The 19,085-nt window shown below is 55.2% G+C and overlaps 1 protein-coding gene across 1 annotated transcript in view; it reads right to left on the reverse strand.

Annotated features, from left to right (window-relative positions):
* Positions 1–2,841: 2,841 nt before the first annotated feature.
* Positions 2,842–19,085, reverse strand: part of GRK4 (G protein-coupled receptor kinase 4) — a 61,241-nt gene continuing 44,997 nt past the window's right edge. The window contains exons 10-18 of the mRNA XM_014533475.1: positions 16,892–17,082; positions 16,188–16,225; positions 13,826–13,915; positions 12,157–12,365; positions 9,831–9,968; positions 7,999–8,136; positions 7,454–7,597; positions 4,967–6,505; positions 2,842–3,393 (exon numbers count right to left, since the gene is read on the reverse strand). Coding sequence (XP_014388961.1) covers positions 6,491–6,505; positions 7,454–7,597; positions 7,999–8,136; positions 9,831–9,968; positions 12,157–12,365; positions 13,826–13,915; positions 16,188–16,225; positions 16,892–17,082 — 963 coding nt within the window. The 3' untranslated portion in view covers positions 2,842–3,393; positions 4,967–6,490. The remainder of the gene's footprint in view (positions 3,394–4,966; positions 6,506–7,453; positions 7,598–7,998; positions 8,137–9,830; positions 9,969–12,156; positions 12,366–13,825; positions 13,916–16,187; positions 16,226–16,891; positions 17,083–19,085) is intronic.

Here is a 19,085-nt window from a genome sequence, read left to right on the forward strand (position 1 = left end):
GCACAGGAGGACCCTCCAGGGCCGCTCCGGGCAGAGGCCTGTCCTGGGCACGAGCCTCACCCAGGAGCCCTGTCCCCAGGGGATGGCAGTGCCCCCTGCAGGGAAGGACCGCGCGCGCTAGCCTTGAGGTGCTGCCCTGCTGTTGACAGGGGCCTCACCCCCATGCCAGCCTCGCCCATCCTCGGCCACCATGGCCAGGGGCCCTCTCCCGGCCCACGCCCTGGACAGCGCCCTTCCTTCGAGTGGGACTGGCCCTGGGGCTGGCTTCTAACCAGCATAGGGAAGAGGCTTTCCTGGAACTGGGGCACAAGAGTCTGAGGCTTCCATCTTGCTGTTTCCCTCTTGGCTGGCATGTGCATGAAGCCAGCTGCCCTGTTGGAGAGGCCCCATGGCCAGCAGCCCGTGGGATCAGGCTTCCAGTCCGAGCGGGAAGAACTGAGCCCGCCCGCCCTCCTGCCTTCCCGCCCTCCCACCTGAGAGCCTCCGGGTGGAGGATGGTACTGACTACAGGCTTTGGGAGCGGGAAGTGGAGGACCCGGAGAAGCGGGACCCAGATTCCTGGTCACAGCACCGTGAGCCCCTGAGTGAGTGTCACATGGGCTGCCCACCAGCACGGCCGTGAGCTGGTTGGCTGGGGCTGCTCTAACAGAAACCCATCCTCAGGCCTGGAGCCTGGCAGCCCGAGGCAAGGCGTGGACAGTGGTCTCCCGGGGCCTCTCCTGGGTGTGAAGATGGCTGTCTCCTCCTGTGTCCTCACAGGGTCTCCCTGTGTCTGAACCCCACCCCCTCTTCTTACAAGGACACCAGGCGGACCGCTGAGGACCCGCCCACGGGGCCTCGTTTTTCCTCTTCAAAGTCCCCATCTCCAAATACAGTCACATTCTCAAGTGCCAGAGCTGAGGCCTCAGCGTGAATTTTGAGGGACACACTTCCGACCTCCTTCAGTGATAGGACCCGTTTTCCTCTGGGCACCTTTCCACTTGGTTAAAACATGACACTGCCCATCCGTTGCTGTTCGAGGCTGCAGCCATGTGACGGGACGAGTTCTGGCACAGAGATGGAAGCAGCATGGACACGTGTTCCAGAGGCCCCTGCTGCCTGGAACGGATGTATTGTTGGCACCTGAGCAGTTGCTTTGGGTCATGACGACACCACATCCTGGGACAGCAGCCTGGAAGCGGCCAGGGCCCAGACAACTGGGTGATGCCCTGCCAGCCCGGCCTGCCCATCTCATGAGAATCTGGGAGAGAATTCTATTTTGTTTAAGCCACTGTTGCTTTGGATTATTCTGTTTCTATGCTCCTGAACCAAATCTGAATCAGTCCAGAGAGGTCATAGGTCACGGAGACCTAATATTGCCACAGCAGATCGTGACTGCTCCAGCCACGGCGGAGAGTTATCTGCCTAGAACGAACTGTAATCCGGACAAGAACTCTTATAAGGAAGCCTTACAGCAGTGGTTCTCAACCTTGGCTGCACATTAGAATCACCTGGGAATCTTTAAAATCCTGATTTCTGGGCCTCATCCTCCGGAAGTTCTGTTTCTTTGTTACTAATGTTGTGGCCTCACCCCATAACAAAGAAACAGAATTTCCGGAGGATGAGGCCCAGAAATCAGGATTTTAAAGATTCCCAGGTGATTCTAATGTGCAGCCAAGGTTGAGAACCACTGTACTAGAGTTTAACAAAACAGCAAAGATTAACGAACACAGCTGCGTGGGCCATTTGGCACGTCTCCAAAGCCTTAACAACGGCACAGTCCCTGGACAGCAGACACTTCCAGTGCCTGACCCTAGGAAAATAATGGTGTGTGTGTGAGGACGGGCACTACCTACAGCAGCACCTCGGACAAAACGAGGAGACAACATAAATGCTGGGCAGGAGATGGGCTAATGAGTCATGATAGATCCATAGGACAGAAAACCACAGTCGTTTTTATTTATTTATTTTAAACATATTTTATTGATTTTTTACGGAGAGGAAGGGAGATAGTTAGAAACATCAATCAGCTGCCTCCTGCACACCCCCCACCGGGAATGTGCCCACAACCAAGGTACATGCCCTTGACCGGAATCGAACCTGGGACCCTTCAGTCCGCAGGCCGACGCTCTATCCACTGAGCCAAACCAGTCAGGGAACACAGTCATTTTTAGAGGAGCACAAATGACATGGGCAAAGGTCTCCGGTGCATTCGCAAATTGCACTCTGCAGCATGATCCTGCCTCTCTTTTTAAACAAAGGGAAACACACACACACGCCCTGGCCAGTGTGGCTCCGTCGGTTGAGCATCATCCCATGCACCAGAAGGTTGCCAGTTCGATTTCCAGTCAGGGCACATGCCTGGGTTGTGGACTCGATCCCCAATAGGGGGCATGCAGGAGGCAGCCGATCAATGTTTCTCTTTCACATCGATGTTTCTCTCTATCCCTCTCCCTTCTTCTCTAAAACTCAATAAAAACATATTTCTAAGTAAAAAAGAAAAGCAACAGACACATACATAGAAAAGAGACCTGGTCACCAGGTTAGTGGGCAGGGCAATTAGGTGATTTGTATCTTAATCTGTGTGCTTTTCTGCAGTTTTCAGCAAGGAATGTGTACTATTCAGGGGAAAAAACATAAAAGAATGGGTTTTGGTGGAGAACTAAAAACAAAAGCCTAGCAACAATTTGTGACGGGTCCTGCCCAGGAGGAAAGGCAGGTACCTAGATATATAAAGCAGCCTGGCATCACAGCCCCCCCCCCCACACACACACACATCATCTGCCCTGAATGCAAGACCAGATGGGAATCTGTGGGAGCCAGGCCTGGGCCGGAGAAAGAAGGAAACATGAAGCCAAGCCGGGAGGGACAAATGACTGAACCAGCACATTTTAGTTCTACAAACACACACCCACACTGCAAAGGGCATGGAGACAGTCACTGCTGTTGTGAGCAGTCAGCATCTATTTCCAGGGACTCCCATACGTGCCATTTCTATTCCTCTTCATTCCTTCCTGCCCCTGTCATCTTCCATCTGGGGTCATGTCCTTCTGCATAGAAAATGCCCTTTAGAATTCCTTACAGTGGATCTTCTATTGCTGAAATCTCTCCATTTCCATTTATCTGAAAATGTCAGCATTTTGCCATCATTCTTAATGAACTTTTGGTTGGGTATGGAATTCAAGGTTGGCGGACACTTCCTGTCAGCAAATTAAAGATCTGAACATGACTGTCTTCCATGTCTCATTCTTGTTCCTAAGAAGTCAGTCGTTGCTCCTTTGAGTGTAATGGTTTGGTTTGGTTTTTCCTCTCCGGCTGCTTATGGTTTTCTGTGTCTTTCCTCTGTAGTTCCACGTCAGGGTGTGTGAGGAGAGACGGGCCAGCTTGTCTGGAAGTTCTAGAATGCAGGTTCTCCTGGGGAGACAACGGGATGAGGCTTTTATTTCCAGGTGGTTACCTTGGTTGTTATACTTAGAAGCTATAAATGTTCTCTTCACCAGCAAATCCATTCCCCACGCCTGAGGCCTGCCGTGGCAGCATGACAGGCCCAGTAATTCCTATTCCCTTCCAGTTCCCCTGTAAGTACAGAGAGCGGGCAGCTTACACCCCCTAGTCGGGGAGAGAGATAACAGACTAAATTAGTGCCAGCCAAACCCAAGAGCGATGGAGTCCGGGAATAACAAAGAACAAAAACAAACAAACAAAAAACCCTATTAGAGCCAGAAAAATCCAAGATAGAGGTGAAGCTGACCAGAGAATATCCCAAACCCCACTGGACACTCACTTGGATGCATCAGCACATTGAAAGACACACCTGAAAGGCTGATGAATAGTCTGATTGAGACGCCCCTAACATTCCCACCTACAGAAAACAGATAAAGTCCCTCAAAGGACCCAAGTGCATTCGTGTTTTCTCCCTTTACTTTTATCGATCTGTTGGTTTTTTAAGAACTTATTTGTGTCAGTTTCTGTTCAGTAGCCATTAACTTTTGTCCTTTAATTTCTTCCTCTGTTTTTCTCGATGTTTTTTCTATCCTTTGAGTTAGAGGTTCAATTCTTTTATGGCCAGGTGCTTACTTTGGTTGGTATGATTAGAAGCTATAAATGTTCTCTGAGCACTATTCTAGTTGTGTCCCATACACCCAGACTTACAGGAATGCTGGTCATTTTCTAGAAGTTCTATAATTTTGGATTCTCTCTCTTCTTAGACCCAGGAGAATTTTAGCAGAGGCTATCAAATTCCAGGTGCCAGAGCTTCTGTGCTTTCTGAGTCTGTTATTCAGTCACAGGTTTACCACATTTGGAATCAGATACTCTTGACTATATCTCTTTTCAAATTTTTTATTAGGATTTCCTTTATGATATAATATATGGTCACTTTTCATGCATGTTCTATGGGCATTTGAAGATACATTCTCCATTATCAATGAAGAATGTGTTATCTACATGTCTTATCAATATATAGTATATGTATCTATCTATACATATGTATCCACACACTCACATTCACAAGATGCACCTCACCATGCTCTAGGTCTGCTCTATCTGGGACCGAGAGGTGGCTTAAGCTGCTCCGCTCTGCTTTAGGAAAGCTACGGCTGTTACTTGTGAACAGTTATTTCTGACCAATTTATCTTGTTTGAGAACTGCTCCTTCAGCATTGCTACGTGCCCTTCTGCTTGGCTCACTACTTTTGGGCTGGATTCTACCTTGTCTGAGACTCAGACGTGACGGCTGCAGCACTGACGCTAGCATTTCCCTGGGATGCATTTGCAATGGTTACACCTGAACTTTTCTCACTCGCTTTTGGATTTGTCTCAGAGACAGCCCAGTTGGGTTTTGCCTTGTGACCCAATCTGCAATCTTCTCCTTTAATTGGTGAGTCAAGACCATTTACATAAAACTGACCAGTTTTATTAAGGAACAGTTTTGCATGGTTTACTTTCCACTGCCTGACCTGGCATGCTTCTAACGCCATCAGAATCACCCGGGTCGTGGCTAGCCAGTGTGCCCACGCGAGGATGCTCCGCACGCAGCACCCAGTTCAGCCATGTGGCCACTGCGGTGATGGGCGCCAGGCTTGGCCGCATGGCCTCGTGCTCTGTTCCAGGCCCGACCAGTGCTGGCCAGGATGACCAGCTTCGCTTCGCCTTGTCGCCTCACCTTCAGAGTCTGCTTGTACCCCAGCACGGACTCCCACTTTCCATGAGAGGTTGGAGCCTACAGTGCATCAGCTCCAACCCATCTTCTTTTCCGTCTTCTCTGCAGCCACCGTCTTCCTGCCTCAGGTGTGGGACAGCCCCCAACCAAGAGCAGCTGCTAAGATGGCCGGGGAGCAAGAAAGTGATAAATTATTTGATGTCATGACTACGTATGCACACCTCCCCCACTGTGACTGATTTCTTCCCGGGATGCATTTGGACAGTGTCTGTCCCCGAGGGGAGACCTGTACCAGGAGTGGGAGCTGGAGCCGTGCGTGCTAGAGCAGCTGCACCCAGGACGCCTGGCGGGATGGGGTGTTCTGGAGCTCTGTCGCTGCCCCTGCCCTTAACATCTTTCAAGGTGATGTGTAACGACAGAGAAGACCTGAGTCACATTCTGAATGCCATCACACTGCATGACGCCCCTCCCGCCAACGAAACAGAAGACTGTGTGCCCCAGCCCCCCTCCTGAAAGTGCCCTAGGCCCCCCCCACCCCTGCACAGCTCGCTGCTCCACAGGCCAGGCCCATCCCTCACGCAGTAAGAGCACAGCCAAGTCTGAGGGGTCTGTGCAGAGCTCCGAGTGGGAACCGTCCTCCCTAATCCCAGGGGATGAGCTCCTTCTCTCTTCAATCAGCCCGAGCCCTGGCCTCGCCTGGGCCCCGTCTTTCACCTTCGGCTCAGTTACCTGACCCCCATTCTTGGAGGCACTGCGGTCACAATCACAGGCCGCTGTCACAGAAACCCTTTAACACAACCCAGGGTTGGTGAGTCGCCCCCGACGGCCAAGCCCTGACCTCAGGGTCCTGGCAGCAGCCTCTGTCACAGGAGGGGCGGAGCCTCTGGCAAGCAGCACAGACCCGCACACACAGGGAGAGGCGCACCTCAGGAAGGCAGACCCTCGTGACATCGTGGAAGCAGACGGGCGACTCTCACGCCGCCGTGCCCTGGACCAGGAAGGCCCGCCCGGCCGCTCCCTGCGAGCACTGGAGGAGAGGACACTCCAGGCTGATGCCCAGGCCCCCTCTCCTCCGTCTCCATGGGCACACGAAGCTTGAGCCCTGCCACAAGGGGCTTTGGGACGTCACAGCCATCCTTGAGGGACCTCTTCTTCAAGCCAGCTTTAGTGAAAAGACAATTCAGCTATTAATGTGGAAAAACCTGCAGACTCACGGGCACGTTTTAAGATGTGTCAGACCTGTTTATTGCAATTCACAGAGAGGACGAGCACTGAGCCGGCTCCTGGGCATGGGGTTGGCTCTGCGCAAGCAGCACAGTCCCGCGGGCAGCTCCTCCTCGCGGCTCCAGGGTTAACTCATGCAGCCCTGCAACACACGGCCCGGTCAGTCCCTTTCTGATGCGAGCTGGCTTAACTTCCCCCGAGGAAAGGGACAGTGGGCAAACCTTGGGGCGCGAACTGGAAGGCCGGCAAAACGCTCACACGTCTCTTTATTTCGTGACGTGCAGTGTTCTTGGTGCACACAGCCCGCTGGGTGGCTCTCCGCGCTCCCTGTCGCACCAGCGCTCCCATCACCCACCCCTGCGCGCTCTGGGGAACCAGCAGGCGTGGCTTCAGCCTGCACAGCACCCCCTCAGCTGCGGATTCCCCTGGGGCGTAGTGAGGTTTTCACAGGGCCGGCCGCAGTCAGGCTCTAGGAGAGCGCCCGGAGGAGCTGGGCCTCACAGTTCTCAGAGGGAGCGCGGTCATGGTCAACGCACTCCGAGACTTGCTCCCCCTACAACGTGTTTTCATCGAGTGTTAGTGGACAGCTCTGAGTGAAGCCCGCGAGAGTGGACAGGGGACAAGCAGGACCACCCACTAGTCCGAGGAGAGAACTTCACTTGGAAAAAATGCTCACTTCATGCTGCGACAGAAAACCTCTGCAAACCACTCCCATGTTCAAGAGAAGCAGCTGCCCCGTGAAAGCGGGCGAATGGGAACCAGTAACGTAGAGATGGGAGTGAGAGGCGCCGTTTGAGGTTTGCTCTGTGAGACACTCATGGCCGAGCCCAGCGGACAGTGCTGCCACGGGCAGAGGGCGCCTGCGTCCGGCCGTCCTCCCTTTGGGTCAGAGCAGAGTCCACACGCACAGCAGAGAGCGTGAGGGCTTCCTGGCTGGGTTCAAATAGCACCACAGCGGACTCCTCACCTATGCGCAATGCCTGACATAGGAGGCACCGGAAACGAAAGGCTAGTTTTAACTCGGTGAAGTATTTTCTTAACACATCACATTACAAAGCCCCAAACCACAGGGACAAGGCCGGGCCCTCACCCATCTGCTGAGGAGTCTGTGGAAGAAGCCTTTCTTTCGCTTGGGGGCCGGCTTTGGTTGGCAGGTTTTGTCTTCCTGACGCAAGTCCCGAGTTTCCTCATTTTCACTTTCGTTGATGTCCTTGAAACATTCCGACTCGATCATCTGCATCCGCAGGAGGGCAGGACAGAGCAGCGGGCAGGCCCCAGGTCAGCCAGCCCCCAGGGCCCCTCTCCAGCCCCGCCCTCCATTTCTGCTGGCCCTGCCTCCTGACCTCTTCTTGGGTCCCTTGGCCTCCCTCCCCCCTGGTGCCAGCCAGCCAGCCCTGCTTAGGAAGTGGGACTTAGGGCCGGAAGCCCCCATCGGACCCAAATGGCCACCTTCTGCCCGCCACCTGTGAAGGGACCAGGGACAGCTGCCGTGGATAATTCTATCTCTCAACACCCTCACACAGGTGTGTGTATGTAACAGCTAAGAAGATACTGTCACACACACGTACACACACGTCCTTGTCATTTTCATCCGTCACCCTCACTTGGGGAGCGGCGCGTGCTGACAAGCAGTACCTCATTCTGCCAGGGGATGGAGACAGAGCCCGTGACAAACTGGCTGTAGAAGGTGGTGTCGGTGGCGTCCAGGAAGATGCCTCTCACCACGGAGAACTGCTCGATGTCCATGATGTCCTTACAATACACCGCATGCGGCTGCGCACGGAGAACAAGGAGGCGCCGCCGTGAGGTCACTGGGCCGCTGGGTGTCCTTAGCCACTACGGACACCGCACATGGGGTCGAGGCCTGCACACTTCCTCGGGCCTGGTTCTGCCGAGCCTCTCATTTGAAGCATTCTGACCCCTTCCCTGGACACTGTGTCATTAACCTGTGGACACTGCCCGGCCAGGTCCCTTGCCCACACACCTGAGACCCCGCGCCTCCCTTTTCTGCAGTGGACAACGGGTTACAGGCAGGCCAGGGTGAGAGGGTGGTCGGGAGCTCTCGTGGGGACATGGCCCTGATCCTCACACCCGCCTCACACTCAGCTTGCTTCACAGCGAGCACCCGCCTAGTCTACGTGAGTAACGGCAGGCCCCGGTCCCGGCTCCCCGCGCCCGTCAGAGCTCATCTCAGGTCCCCAGCCGAGGCAGGCTGGTCTGCAGACCCTCCTCAGGGCCAGGGGCCAGACTGCTGTCCTCAGGAGCCAGCCGTCAGGAGCAGGCAGGGCGTGCCAGTGCGGCCGCCTGCTTGGCTGGGAGTGAGGAAGAGAGCGCAGCAGCGGCCTGGCCCAGCTAAGGCAAGGGGCGCCCTGCAGCTCCGAGCACGCACACCACAGAGTGAGGACCAAGGGGTCCTGTTCCCGATGCCATGTAGGAACTTCTCTGAAAGCCGCTGCCACCACAAGGGGAGACAGTCCAGGGGGAGGCTGGTGGAACCGGGCCCCAGCCCCAGGCCCAGAACCTGTACTGATCCCCACTCAAGTGCAAGTGCCTGACACGTGACCATCAGACTCTGCTGTCACCTGGCCTCCGCAGGTCCTCTGGCTAAAGTCAAGGGAACTCCCAGAACCGCCCAGACCTCTGGCCTACGCGTCTTAGCACCGCACCCCTGTCATCTCTCCCTCCTCAGAGAAGACTGTTGGCCGGCCTTCCCTGCACAGGCCCCAGGCGGCCCCAGGCCTGGTGGAAAGAAGGCTCTAGGGCCCAGCGGACCATCGGAAGTCTCTGCCTGGGGTTCTGCTCCAGCTGTAACTGACTCACCGCTGATCCGCGCAGCCTGGAGCGAGCTCCCTCAGGGGAGCCGGCTGCTGTTCTCCCTGTGCCGACACTACAGCGTGTCATCAACATGCAATTGGAACCAGTTCCAGGGAAGAAGCCACTCGTGTAAGATATATGGATATAACTGAGTCCCGAACTCTGCGGCTAGACACCTCACGGCCATCACACCCTGCAGGACCGCCTCACACCTGGCCACAGACCGTTGTCCAATCTGTCTACGCCTGTGTTCCCATCGGCACTGACACGTGCCTGAGCCTGGGTCAGTGTCCCCCCCACACACACTGAGGCGACCACTCCAGGCCCTCAATGTGCAGCCAGGACCTCTGAGACACACGCTGGCCGGCACTGACATCAGAAGGGGACACTTCGGGGAGGTCTGAGGACAGCAGTGGCCGGGCTCAGCTCCGATGGCCCACGGTGGACACCAGGCCCCAAGCCCGAAGCCAGAGCGCTGCTGAGAAGGCCTGTGAGGACAGGCCTGGGACTATGGGGGTGGGGAGGGAGGAGGAACCAGATCCTAGGGGACCTGAGCGGAAGTCACACCCACTGGCTGCACCAGGTGACCTGGAGCTACTGGGGTGAGGCCTGCCTTTTCTGGGACCCCAGCTACTGGGCCACACGGTACTCACGTCAGGGCAGAACGGGGGCTCTACCATGTGTACTTCCAGCCTCTTGAAGTTAATGTTCTTGAACAGGGGGTGCTTTCGCACACCAGCTGCTCCGTCACCCTGGCAGCCCAGGCGCTGCTTGGGGTCCTTGGTGAGTAACTGGAAGAAGCAGAAATGGAGTCAAAAGCTCCGGGGTCAAAAGAAACGCAGAACAGCTCCACAACAGTCCCCAAGGAATGGGGCACAGAGCACCCGCTTCGAAACAGAAGCCTCAGATTTCAGTGTCCACCCAACTTCATTAATTCAGACTTGACTAATTAAACATGCGGTGCTTCAAACGGAGTTAAACTGAAGTTTTCCTTTGAGCTGTCGATAAATAAAGAGTTGGCTAATAAATCCCTAATAAAATAAATTTTTACCATGAAAAATGAGGGAAATCTTTAAAAGAAATAGAAACCGTTCAGCACTTCCAAGCAACTACTTACAGCTAAGTCACACCTACACTTAGAAACCACTCACACCTGATCTGTTCACTAAGGAGGTCGCTGGGTCTCAGCTAACACTTTAGCAAGCCTTGTTCTAGAAGTCACAGACGCTTACAACTAACGGAGTGTCTCCTCCAAGGTGTTCTTACTTACATATCTGTAACTGTCACAGCTCAGGAAGACCTTCCTCCACAGTTACAACCAACCAAAAAGGTTTGGCTGGGCTCCAAGCAACACAGGAAAGACCTGGAGCTTGAAAATACACCCGGGCGGGGCCGGGAGCGCAGCCCACCCCACCCCCGGCTGCACGGTTGCGAGAGCACAGCGGCCGGCCGGGGTCAGCGGCTCTGCTGCTCTTGCACTGGCAGCGGGATGATGAGTCCTGACAGACACCCGAGCCCTGAGGGCCTAAGCAACACTGGTCCTCTGGCCCCTCCAGAAAGGCCTGCGACCCCTGCCAGACTCACAGCCAGCACCTACCGCTTCTCTGAAAATAAACCCAGTTTCCGGGCAGAGGCCAGAGAGCATTCTGGCTCGAGCTTACCTGCTAGCTATTTATTTATTTACTTATTTACTTATTTATTTATTTTTTAACCTGCCTTTCACTATAGTCATTTTTCCGTGTTTCAGCCGCCGGGAGCCTGTGAGGCCTCGGGGCAGGATCCATTTCCAACGCACCTTCTCACATCCCTGCAGCCATCCGAGTGCAGCAAGCACTCAGGCAGTATTTGTGAGCTGCACGGAACAGCAGCTTGGCCAGCTCCTGACTAAACTGTCAGCTCCAAGCAAACGAGCTGGAAGAAAGGCCCTGAGCCCAGTGCACAGCCGCCGTCCACGGAAACAAACGGAGAAGGAAGCTGACATGGCTACTGCCGGCACCACCCACTCCCCTGAGTTACTGACACTTCAGTGACAGCGCCTGCTGGAGATTCCAACACCCCCAGGAACCTGCCCCCCTGCCCCCCCAACTCCCCCTGGGTCACACCCCGACTCTACATGACCAGCAAGCCCTCCTCTGCTGCCCCGCAAGCAGCCTCCCCGTGTGTGCCCGTCTTTCTAACCTAATTGGCCAGGAGGCACCGTGACTCTGCAGGCTCTCCTCTGCACACCGGGCCTCCTCAGCTCCCTCCCACCCCCGAGCGGCCGATGACCTCCGAGACCAGAGGCACAGAGCGTGCACGAGCTCCCAGTGCGCATCCACGGCCCGGCACCACATCTCTGGCGCCATCTCTCCCGCGCTCCGCCTCTCCTGCCCGCTCCACCGGGTGCAGCCAGGTCTGAGCTGCTCCCTCCGCCCCAGTCCCCGAACTTCTGCCAAGGCTGGCTGGCCCCTCCGTCCTCCTCGCAGCCTCTCCCCGGCACGTCCCTCCCCTGGAGCCCTGTGACGGCTTCCCCGTCAGTGGACACCTGTGCCTCCCGTGTGAGTGACAGTCCACACCCCTCCGGCCCATCCCCGCCTCCTGCAGCAGGATGAGCCCTGGGGACGGGTCCTTGTCTGCTTCCCTCACTCAGGATCCCCAGTGCCTAGGACAGTCCCACGGGAGATGCAACTGGGAAGGAGTGAAGAAATGGACGCAGAACATGTGAGCACTGGCTTCAGGGAGGACGGAGCGCCTTTCACCCCTCCGTGTGGGCCGGGCAGCAGGGACACTGAGTGAGCGGAAGGGGACCATCACGCCATTCCTCCCGGGCGGCATCCGGAAGGTTCCCTCCTGCCTGACTGGGGAGGAAGCCCCTGGCATTTGCCTCAGGAACACGAAGGCCTCCTGAGCCAGGGCCTTGCTCACTGAACACGGACGACAACGCGGGGCTGCCATGGCCGCGGGAGGGAGAAGCTCACGCCCGAGCCCGAGCCGACCCACCATCCTGCAGATGGACTCCGCGTCCTCCGAGAACCGCCGGGAGTACTCCTCCGTGTCCTCCTTCACGCGCCGCTCCACCTCCTCCCGCTTGACTTTCTCTTTGAATCTTCTGAATGGAGAATGTCCCTGAATCATCTCATAGAGCAGACAGCCAAGCCCCCACCAGTCAGGGCCATAGGTATAGGCTTCATTATTGATAACTTCAGGAGCTAGGTAACAAATACAGGAAATGCTAATTAAATTGTAAATTTTCTGGTAACTCATTCCAAATAACACACTATAAATATAACATTTGTCTCAACATGCATGAACCTAGAAACATGTTAAGCGAAAGAACCAGAGCAAAAGGCTGACTAGCGTGTGACTATTTCTATGAAGCAGGCAGACTCGCCCAGTGCCCGGGGACGGAAAGTAGCTGCGTGGCTGCAGGCTGGGCTGGGAGGGGACAGGAGCTGCTGTGGATGGGCACGGGGGTTCTTGTTCTGGAATGAGACCGTGGTGGTGGGTGCACAGCGCTGTGACGGCCGAAACCATGGGTGTACACGTCGGGTCGGCGGGCTTCATGTGCGTGAAGTATGTTTCAGTCCAGCTGTCACTGGAAACTGTACATCACAGAGCGGGCAACGAGTCCCCACAGAGGAACTACTGGGAAGGGTGCTCCCTCCAAACACAGCCACAGCCACGGGGGTCCCTTGGCCGAGGGGGGCTCCCTTGGGCCAGCACTGTGAGGGAGAGGCGCTGTGCCCGACCTCCGCCTCCCCACCCCCTGCCCGCCCCCACACCCAGCTCTAGTGCTGAGAATACAGCTCTTCTCAGTGTCTGAACAATCTCCAAAATGGAAATGTATATTTTTGCTAGGAGCCCCAGTTTCCTGTGTTTTTAATATAAATAGTGTACACAGACTGATGGAACTTTAAATAAATGGGAATTAAGTATTTAAGAGTTGACTTGGGCTGACTCAGTTCTCTGTGTGTTTTTCCTGGGGGCTGATCTGCTCCCAAATAAACGGAATTAAGTATTTAAGAGTTAAAAAAAAAAAGGGGGACCATCATGCCATTCCTCCCGGGCGGCATCCGGAAGGTTCCCTCCTGCCTGACTCGGGAGGAAGCCCCCGGCATTCGCCTCAGGAACACGAAGGCCCTCAGCGGCCTCCTGAGCCAGGGCCTTGCTCACTGGACTATCCCTCATCTCATCAGGTCCCCGTGGCAGGTGACAGCAGAGCAGCAGGCTGTGGGAGTCGCTGCAGGCTCTGCAGGGGCCCGCGGCGGTCCCTCGGCATGTGAGAGGCCGCCCTGGGGTCAGGCTGGTGCCCGGCTGGAGCTGTGAGGTCACTGCTCTGGAGCTGACCAAGGCAGGGCCCGCGCACCCAGACTTCGGAATGGCCAGGGGACACAGTTCCACCAGGCGTTTGCGAGGCCGCGTGCACCCGGCGTGGCAGCGGCAGAGTTCGATGGGCTGCCTGGTCCCGACCCTGCCTTCACGGAGCCCAAGACGTCTGTGGGCCTCAGTCCCACCTAGGAGAGGAGCGGACAGGAGGACTCCTCACACTCCCACGCCGCCGGCACAACTTCAAATGCCACCTGTGCCTCAGGTAGAATGTCTCTGTGTCCTGAGAACCCGGGCACCTAGACAGAAACGGCAAGGCTCGCTGAAGGGGTCCTCTACGTACCCATGTAGCCGACTGTTCCAACTCTTCCTCGAATTGTCTCCCCTTCTGGGACCTCCATGGCTAAACCAAGATCTGAAATCCGGATATGTCCTGCGTGTGTTCAAATACATGACACAAATCACAGGGGGGCGTGCTGACGCTTCAACTCCCTACAGCCTGGGGAGAGCCACCTACAACGCATGGCGGGAGTTGCAGCGGCCCATACTCTCAAAGACTGAGATCTAAGTGACAGTGACCTTTCCACATCTGCTGAAGTACCACCCAGAGCGTTCAGCTCCACTCACAGTAGGACATTAGGCTTCTGCCTGGCTCGGGGTCGGGAAGCCCTTTGACCATCGACACCAGCTGACAAGCTCTCCCAGGCACTGAATCGTTCCCGACCAGCCTACACAGCGCTCGGGACAGGAACAGGGACCTGGGACTGAGGCTGCACCGCATCACAAATCCCATCATGCCCTGGGCGCGAGCCCACCCAGGAAGCAGGAGGGTGCAGGGGTTAGAGCAGATTCTGGAGCCCCGAGGCCTGGGTTTGAGTCCCAGCTCTGCCACATATTAGCGCGTCTGGGTTTCCTCCTTCACAGAGGAGATTCCCTCAGCAATGCAGTTTTATATAGTTTATGTCTAAGTAGAGTACACGCATGTTGCAAAATTTCAAGTTCCCCTGTCTCATTTTACTTTTAAAAAGAGAAGTGAACAGTAAACCTACTGGAAAAACTGCAAGTTTGAGACATGGTCTGTGGGCGGTGTGTGGGGACACAGGCACACCCACCCTTGCTGGTGCAGATACAAACAGCACAACAGCCTTGCCCGTGGGGCTCAGTTGGCTGAGCATTGTCCCATGCAATAAGGGGTCCTGGGTTGATTCCCAGTCAGGGCATATGCCGGGTTGCGGGCTCCATCCCCAGCAGGGGGTGTGTAGGAAGCAGGTGGCTGATGCTTTTCTCTCTCTCTCTCTCTCTCTCTCTCTCTCTCTCACTCTCTCTCTCTCTCTCTTTCTCTCTCTCCTTCTCCCTGCCTCTGTTTAAAAACAAACAAACAAAACAACCAGCACAACCCCCGATGGAAGGATTTGGCAGAACTGCACATGACCTGGCCTTCAGCCTAGCACCCCACTCCTATGGCTCTACCCCAGGGCTGCACTAGAACCACAGGCAGTGCCATGTGCCCAGGCTGCACGCTGTGCACAGTGAGACAGCAGAGACTGGGGCAGCCAGGCCCTCCCGGTGACAAGGGGCCGGGAGATCTCCTGCGTGTGGGCGAGTGATCTCTGCTACATATTAAAAAAGCAAAGTGAGAAAACAGCGTAAGGATGTCAGTCATCAGGCCCTATTGTTCTCAGCATCAGAGAAAAATGCAAAGGGAAGAAGAAGGAAATGTCAATATGAACCCGTGATGAATGTTTTCTTTAAAAAAAAAGAGAAAAGGCACATTTCCTCTGCCAACTCCGAAGGCCTTGGAAGAACGACCCGCACAGCAACGGGACCGCGGCGCCCACGTGGGTCTCGCGAGGCCGCTCTCCACACAGAGGACGGGCCCTGGGGAGACGGTGGACTCAGGTCTCAGCACCCACACAGGGGACCCTGGAACAGGATCACAGAGAAAACAAAGGGCGATGTTCAAACCTACGGGGCACCTGCTGGCCAAGCGGGACAAGCTGACCAAAGCGAACAGTGACTCCGATGGACTGAAACCTGGCAAAGTGTTACCACCCGCCAGTTCCTAACGACAGCAAACAGAGAGCGCACACCTCCTGGTCGTCTTGGGAAAACAAGGGGGCCGAGCCAAGTGTTCCACCTGATTTTCCTGAGCAAAGAGGTAAACAAACGCTGACGAGGCCAGGTTCTTTCTCGTAGATGAATCCAACAAGTGCGTGCCCAGGAGTGGCAGAACCAGAAGGCCGTCGCCGGGTCCCAGGTATGATAGGGAGACACTGACCGTTAAGCCATCAGCGGAAAGCTGCTGACCAAGACCCAGCCCCAAGGGCCGCTCCTGACACGATCACAGGCTCCCCTGCCGTGGAAGAGCCCCCGTGGCCATGTGCACGGCTGCCCTGTGACACATGCCCCGTAAAGAGCGCGCCCATGGTTAGGAGGGCGTGGAGACCCACATCTCAGGAATGCAGCAAGATGTGGGTCAAGAGCAAGACAGGAGGGAGCAGAATGTCCTCACTGTGAGTTTACCTCGGCCTGCTGCTCCCTAAGCCCAGGGGTGACAAGGCCACCCATGCACCTGCAGAGGCGTCCCAGGCTCGCTCTGCTGTGTCTGCCTTATGTCTGAGGGGAGGGCACGCAGGGTTCTGCACTGACTCTCTGCCCCAAGTCCCTCTCAACGAAGTCTGTGCTCCAGAGGGAGGCTCACTCACCATGGTCGTCGAGGAGAATGTTCTCAGGCTTTAAGTCTCTGCAAAGGAAGAAGTGACAACAAAGAGCAGTTATTTGGAAGCTGACAACGGCAAGACGCCCCGTGAGAGTGAGCGCACGCCACCCGCCCGCGGGAAAGCACGAGGCAAGCAGTGACTAGGAAATCGAAGGAGCAGGCAAATACCCAGGAGGGACTTGCGGCCACCGGGCAGGGGTGAGAGCGAGGGAGACCCAGACCCTGGGATTTTAGGAGAAAGGGCGAGGCTGGCAGGGCCTCCCAGGGAGTGGGCCCAGGTGAGACCGCCCAGGAGAGACGAGAAGAAACTCCAGCAGCTACAGGACGGGGGGCTGCTTTCCCTCAGACTAAGACACTGAACTAATGCTATTAATTTAGTTTTCTTACTAAATTCTAAGATGTAAAAATAGCAAAGTAAATGTGATTTTAAGACACTGAATTGTTGTGCCATTTGCTGGAACTGAGTCCAAGTCCTCAGCAGCAGGTTCAATGTCTCAGGTGTCGGAAATAGGTTCTGTCGCTACATGAGTGGCACTGCCCACATCTGACCAGCTGAACAAATGAGAACTGCTCACTAGGGATCAGAGAGGACGGAGAGGAAGCCGGGGTCCGCCTCTGAGGGCCACAGGGTGAGCGACCAGCCCCCAGGGAGCGCCCGGGGCCCTCGGGCTCGGGAGGCACCGTCCGCACCTGTACGCGATCCGCTCCCTCTGCAGGTCCTCCAGGCCGCAGCACAGCTCTGCCGCGTAGAAAACCGCTCTCTGCTCGTTGAAGCCGGGGCTGCCCAGGTTGTAGATGTGGAACTTCAAGTCCCCTCCGTTCATGATGGTGAGCACCAAGCACAGGGCGTCTTTGGTTTCGTACGTGTAGCACAAGCTCACCTGGAGACGGCAGCATCGCAAACATAAGACACCTGCTCACCCCGGCCCTCCCCACGGGCTAACAGCATTCAGTAAGGCCTTCGGTGCACGGGCACCCACTCTGCTTCAGGGGCTGCGCCCGCGCAGGGGCTCCGGGACCTTTTCTTGCTGAGGACCCTGCGCCAGTTCTCAACTGAAGGGAGAGAATTCGCCACGCCCACGTGGGTGGGTGGGTGGCACCACTTCACAGAGACACTGGATCATCATCCCAGGCCACCCTCACCCTCAGCCCGCCCCCAGCAGTGCACGGAGGTCTCGCTGCTGCACATCCTTCCAACACTGCTGTCAGCCAGCACGGGTGGTGTTAACCTGCGTGGCTCTGACTGTGCACACACGGGTGCTACTTCTCATGCTTTTTCGTAGACTTAGGAAACCTATTTTGCCTGGTTTTCTATTGGTCTGTACGTCAATTCACACACACACACACACACACACACACACACACACACCTGCTAAGGCTATGACTGGACTGCACTTCATTTAATCTCTGCATCAATTTGGGGGGAACTGACATCTTCACAGCACTGGTCTTCCGACCCATGAGCCCCCCCTCATTAGCACTTGTCATTTTCTTTTCTTTTCTAAGTATTCTCTCAACACCATGTTGAAACTTTTTAAATTGATTTTTTAGCAAGAGAAAGAGAACACCGGTTTGCTGTTCCACTTGTTTATGCACTTGGCTGCTGCTTGCTGTACGTGCCCTGATTGGGGATCGAACTACACCCTGACGTACTGGGAAAATGTGCCAACCAAGCTGCCAGCCAGGGCTCCTGGAACTTCTCGTACTCGCATTTTATAGGTCTCAGTGGAGAAGTCTTGCACATTTTCAATTTTTGCCTAGCTCTCGATGTTCCTTGATGCAATCATAGATGGTGTCAATTTAAAATTTTTCATTTTCTAATTGTAGCTAGTGGCACATTTAATAAATTGACTAACTTCCCAATCAGTGACTCAGAAAGTCTCGAACTGTCTACCGCACAATCGCGCTGTGGCTGGGGGCGGGGAGGAGAAGACGGGCATGCCGTGGCCAGGCAGGACCCTCACCGCTGTACGCAGGGAGCACAGATTCCAGGGGAAGGAAGAATATTTCTAGGTTCCTTGGAAGCAGCCAAAAAGGCAGAAACAAAAACATTTCATTTAAATAGAATAAACCGCAACTACTTCTTATGTCCCTTTCATTACGTTAGAGTGTGGATTTTTGTTTCAAGGTAGTTACCCGAGTATGTGTAAAGCAGCTCCAAAATGAGCCCATTTTAAAAAATATATATTTTATTGATTTTTTTACAGAGAGGAAGGGAGAGGGATAGAGAGTTAGAAACATCTATGAGAGAGAAACATCGATCAGCTGCCTCCTGCACACTCCCCACTGGGGATGTGCCCGCAACCAAGGTACATGCCCTTGACCGGAATCGAACCTGGGACCCTTCAGTCCGCAGGCTGACGCTCTATCCACTGAGCCAAACCAGTCAGGGCCAAAATGAGCCCATTAAAGATTTTCAGGTGACATGCATCAGACTGTCATGGCAGACACATAAAGTCTTGCTATTAAATTTACACGATGGCCACCCACTGCTGGGAACGCTGCCCCAGCACAAAGCAGCTGACCTCACACTGAGAAATCAATGACTTGGAGGAAGTGACTCTAACACTACAAATCATTTTACAAACTACCTGTCACTCCCTTCCTTCAACCAGACCCTCATACTGCAGTAGATGCTGCAGGAAATACGCGATCAGGTGACAAGAAACCAGGTTGGAGATGAAACCACACCACTCACTGCTCAGCCCGGGCCTGGAGCGGGTCCTGAGCTCACCGACCCCAGAGAAGGTGACGGAGAGGCACCATACAAGGGGGTGCTCATTGAGGGCCACGCAGTAAAGGCAAGGGTAGCAGAGAAAGGGAGAGACGGGATGGCCTGAGGCCCAGAGAGGAGGCGCTTGAGCAGGTCTCCAGCCGGAAGCTG

Source organism: Myotis brandtii, unplaced genomic scaffold (genome assembly GCF_000412655.1).
Source record: "Myotis brandtii unplaced genomic scaffold, ASM41265v1 scaffold986, whole genome shotgun sequence".
NCBI classification, from domain to species: domain Eukaryota; kingdom Metazoa; phylum Chordata; class Mammalia; order Chiroptera; family Vespertilionidae; genus Myotis; species Myotis brandtii.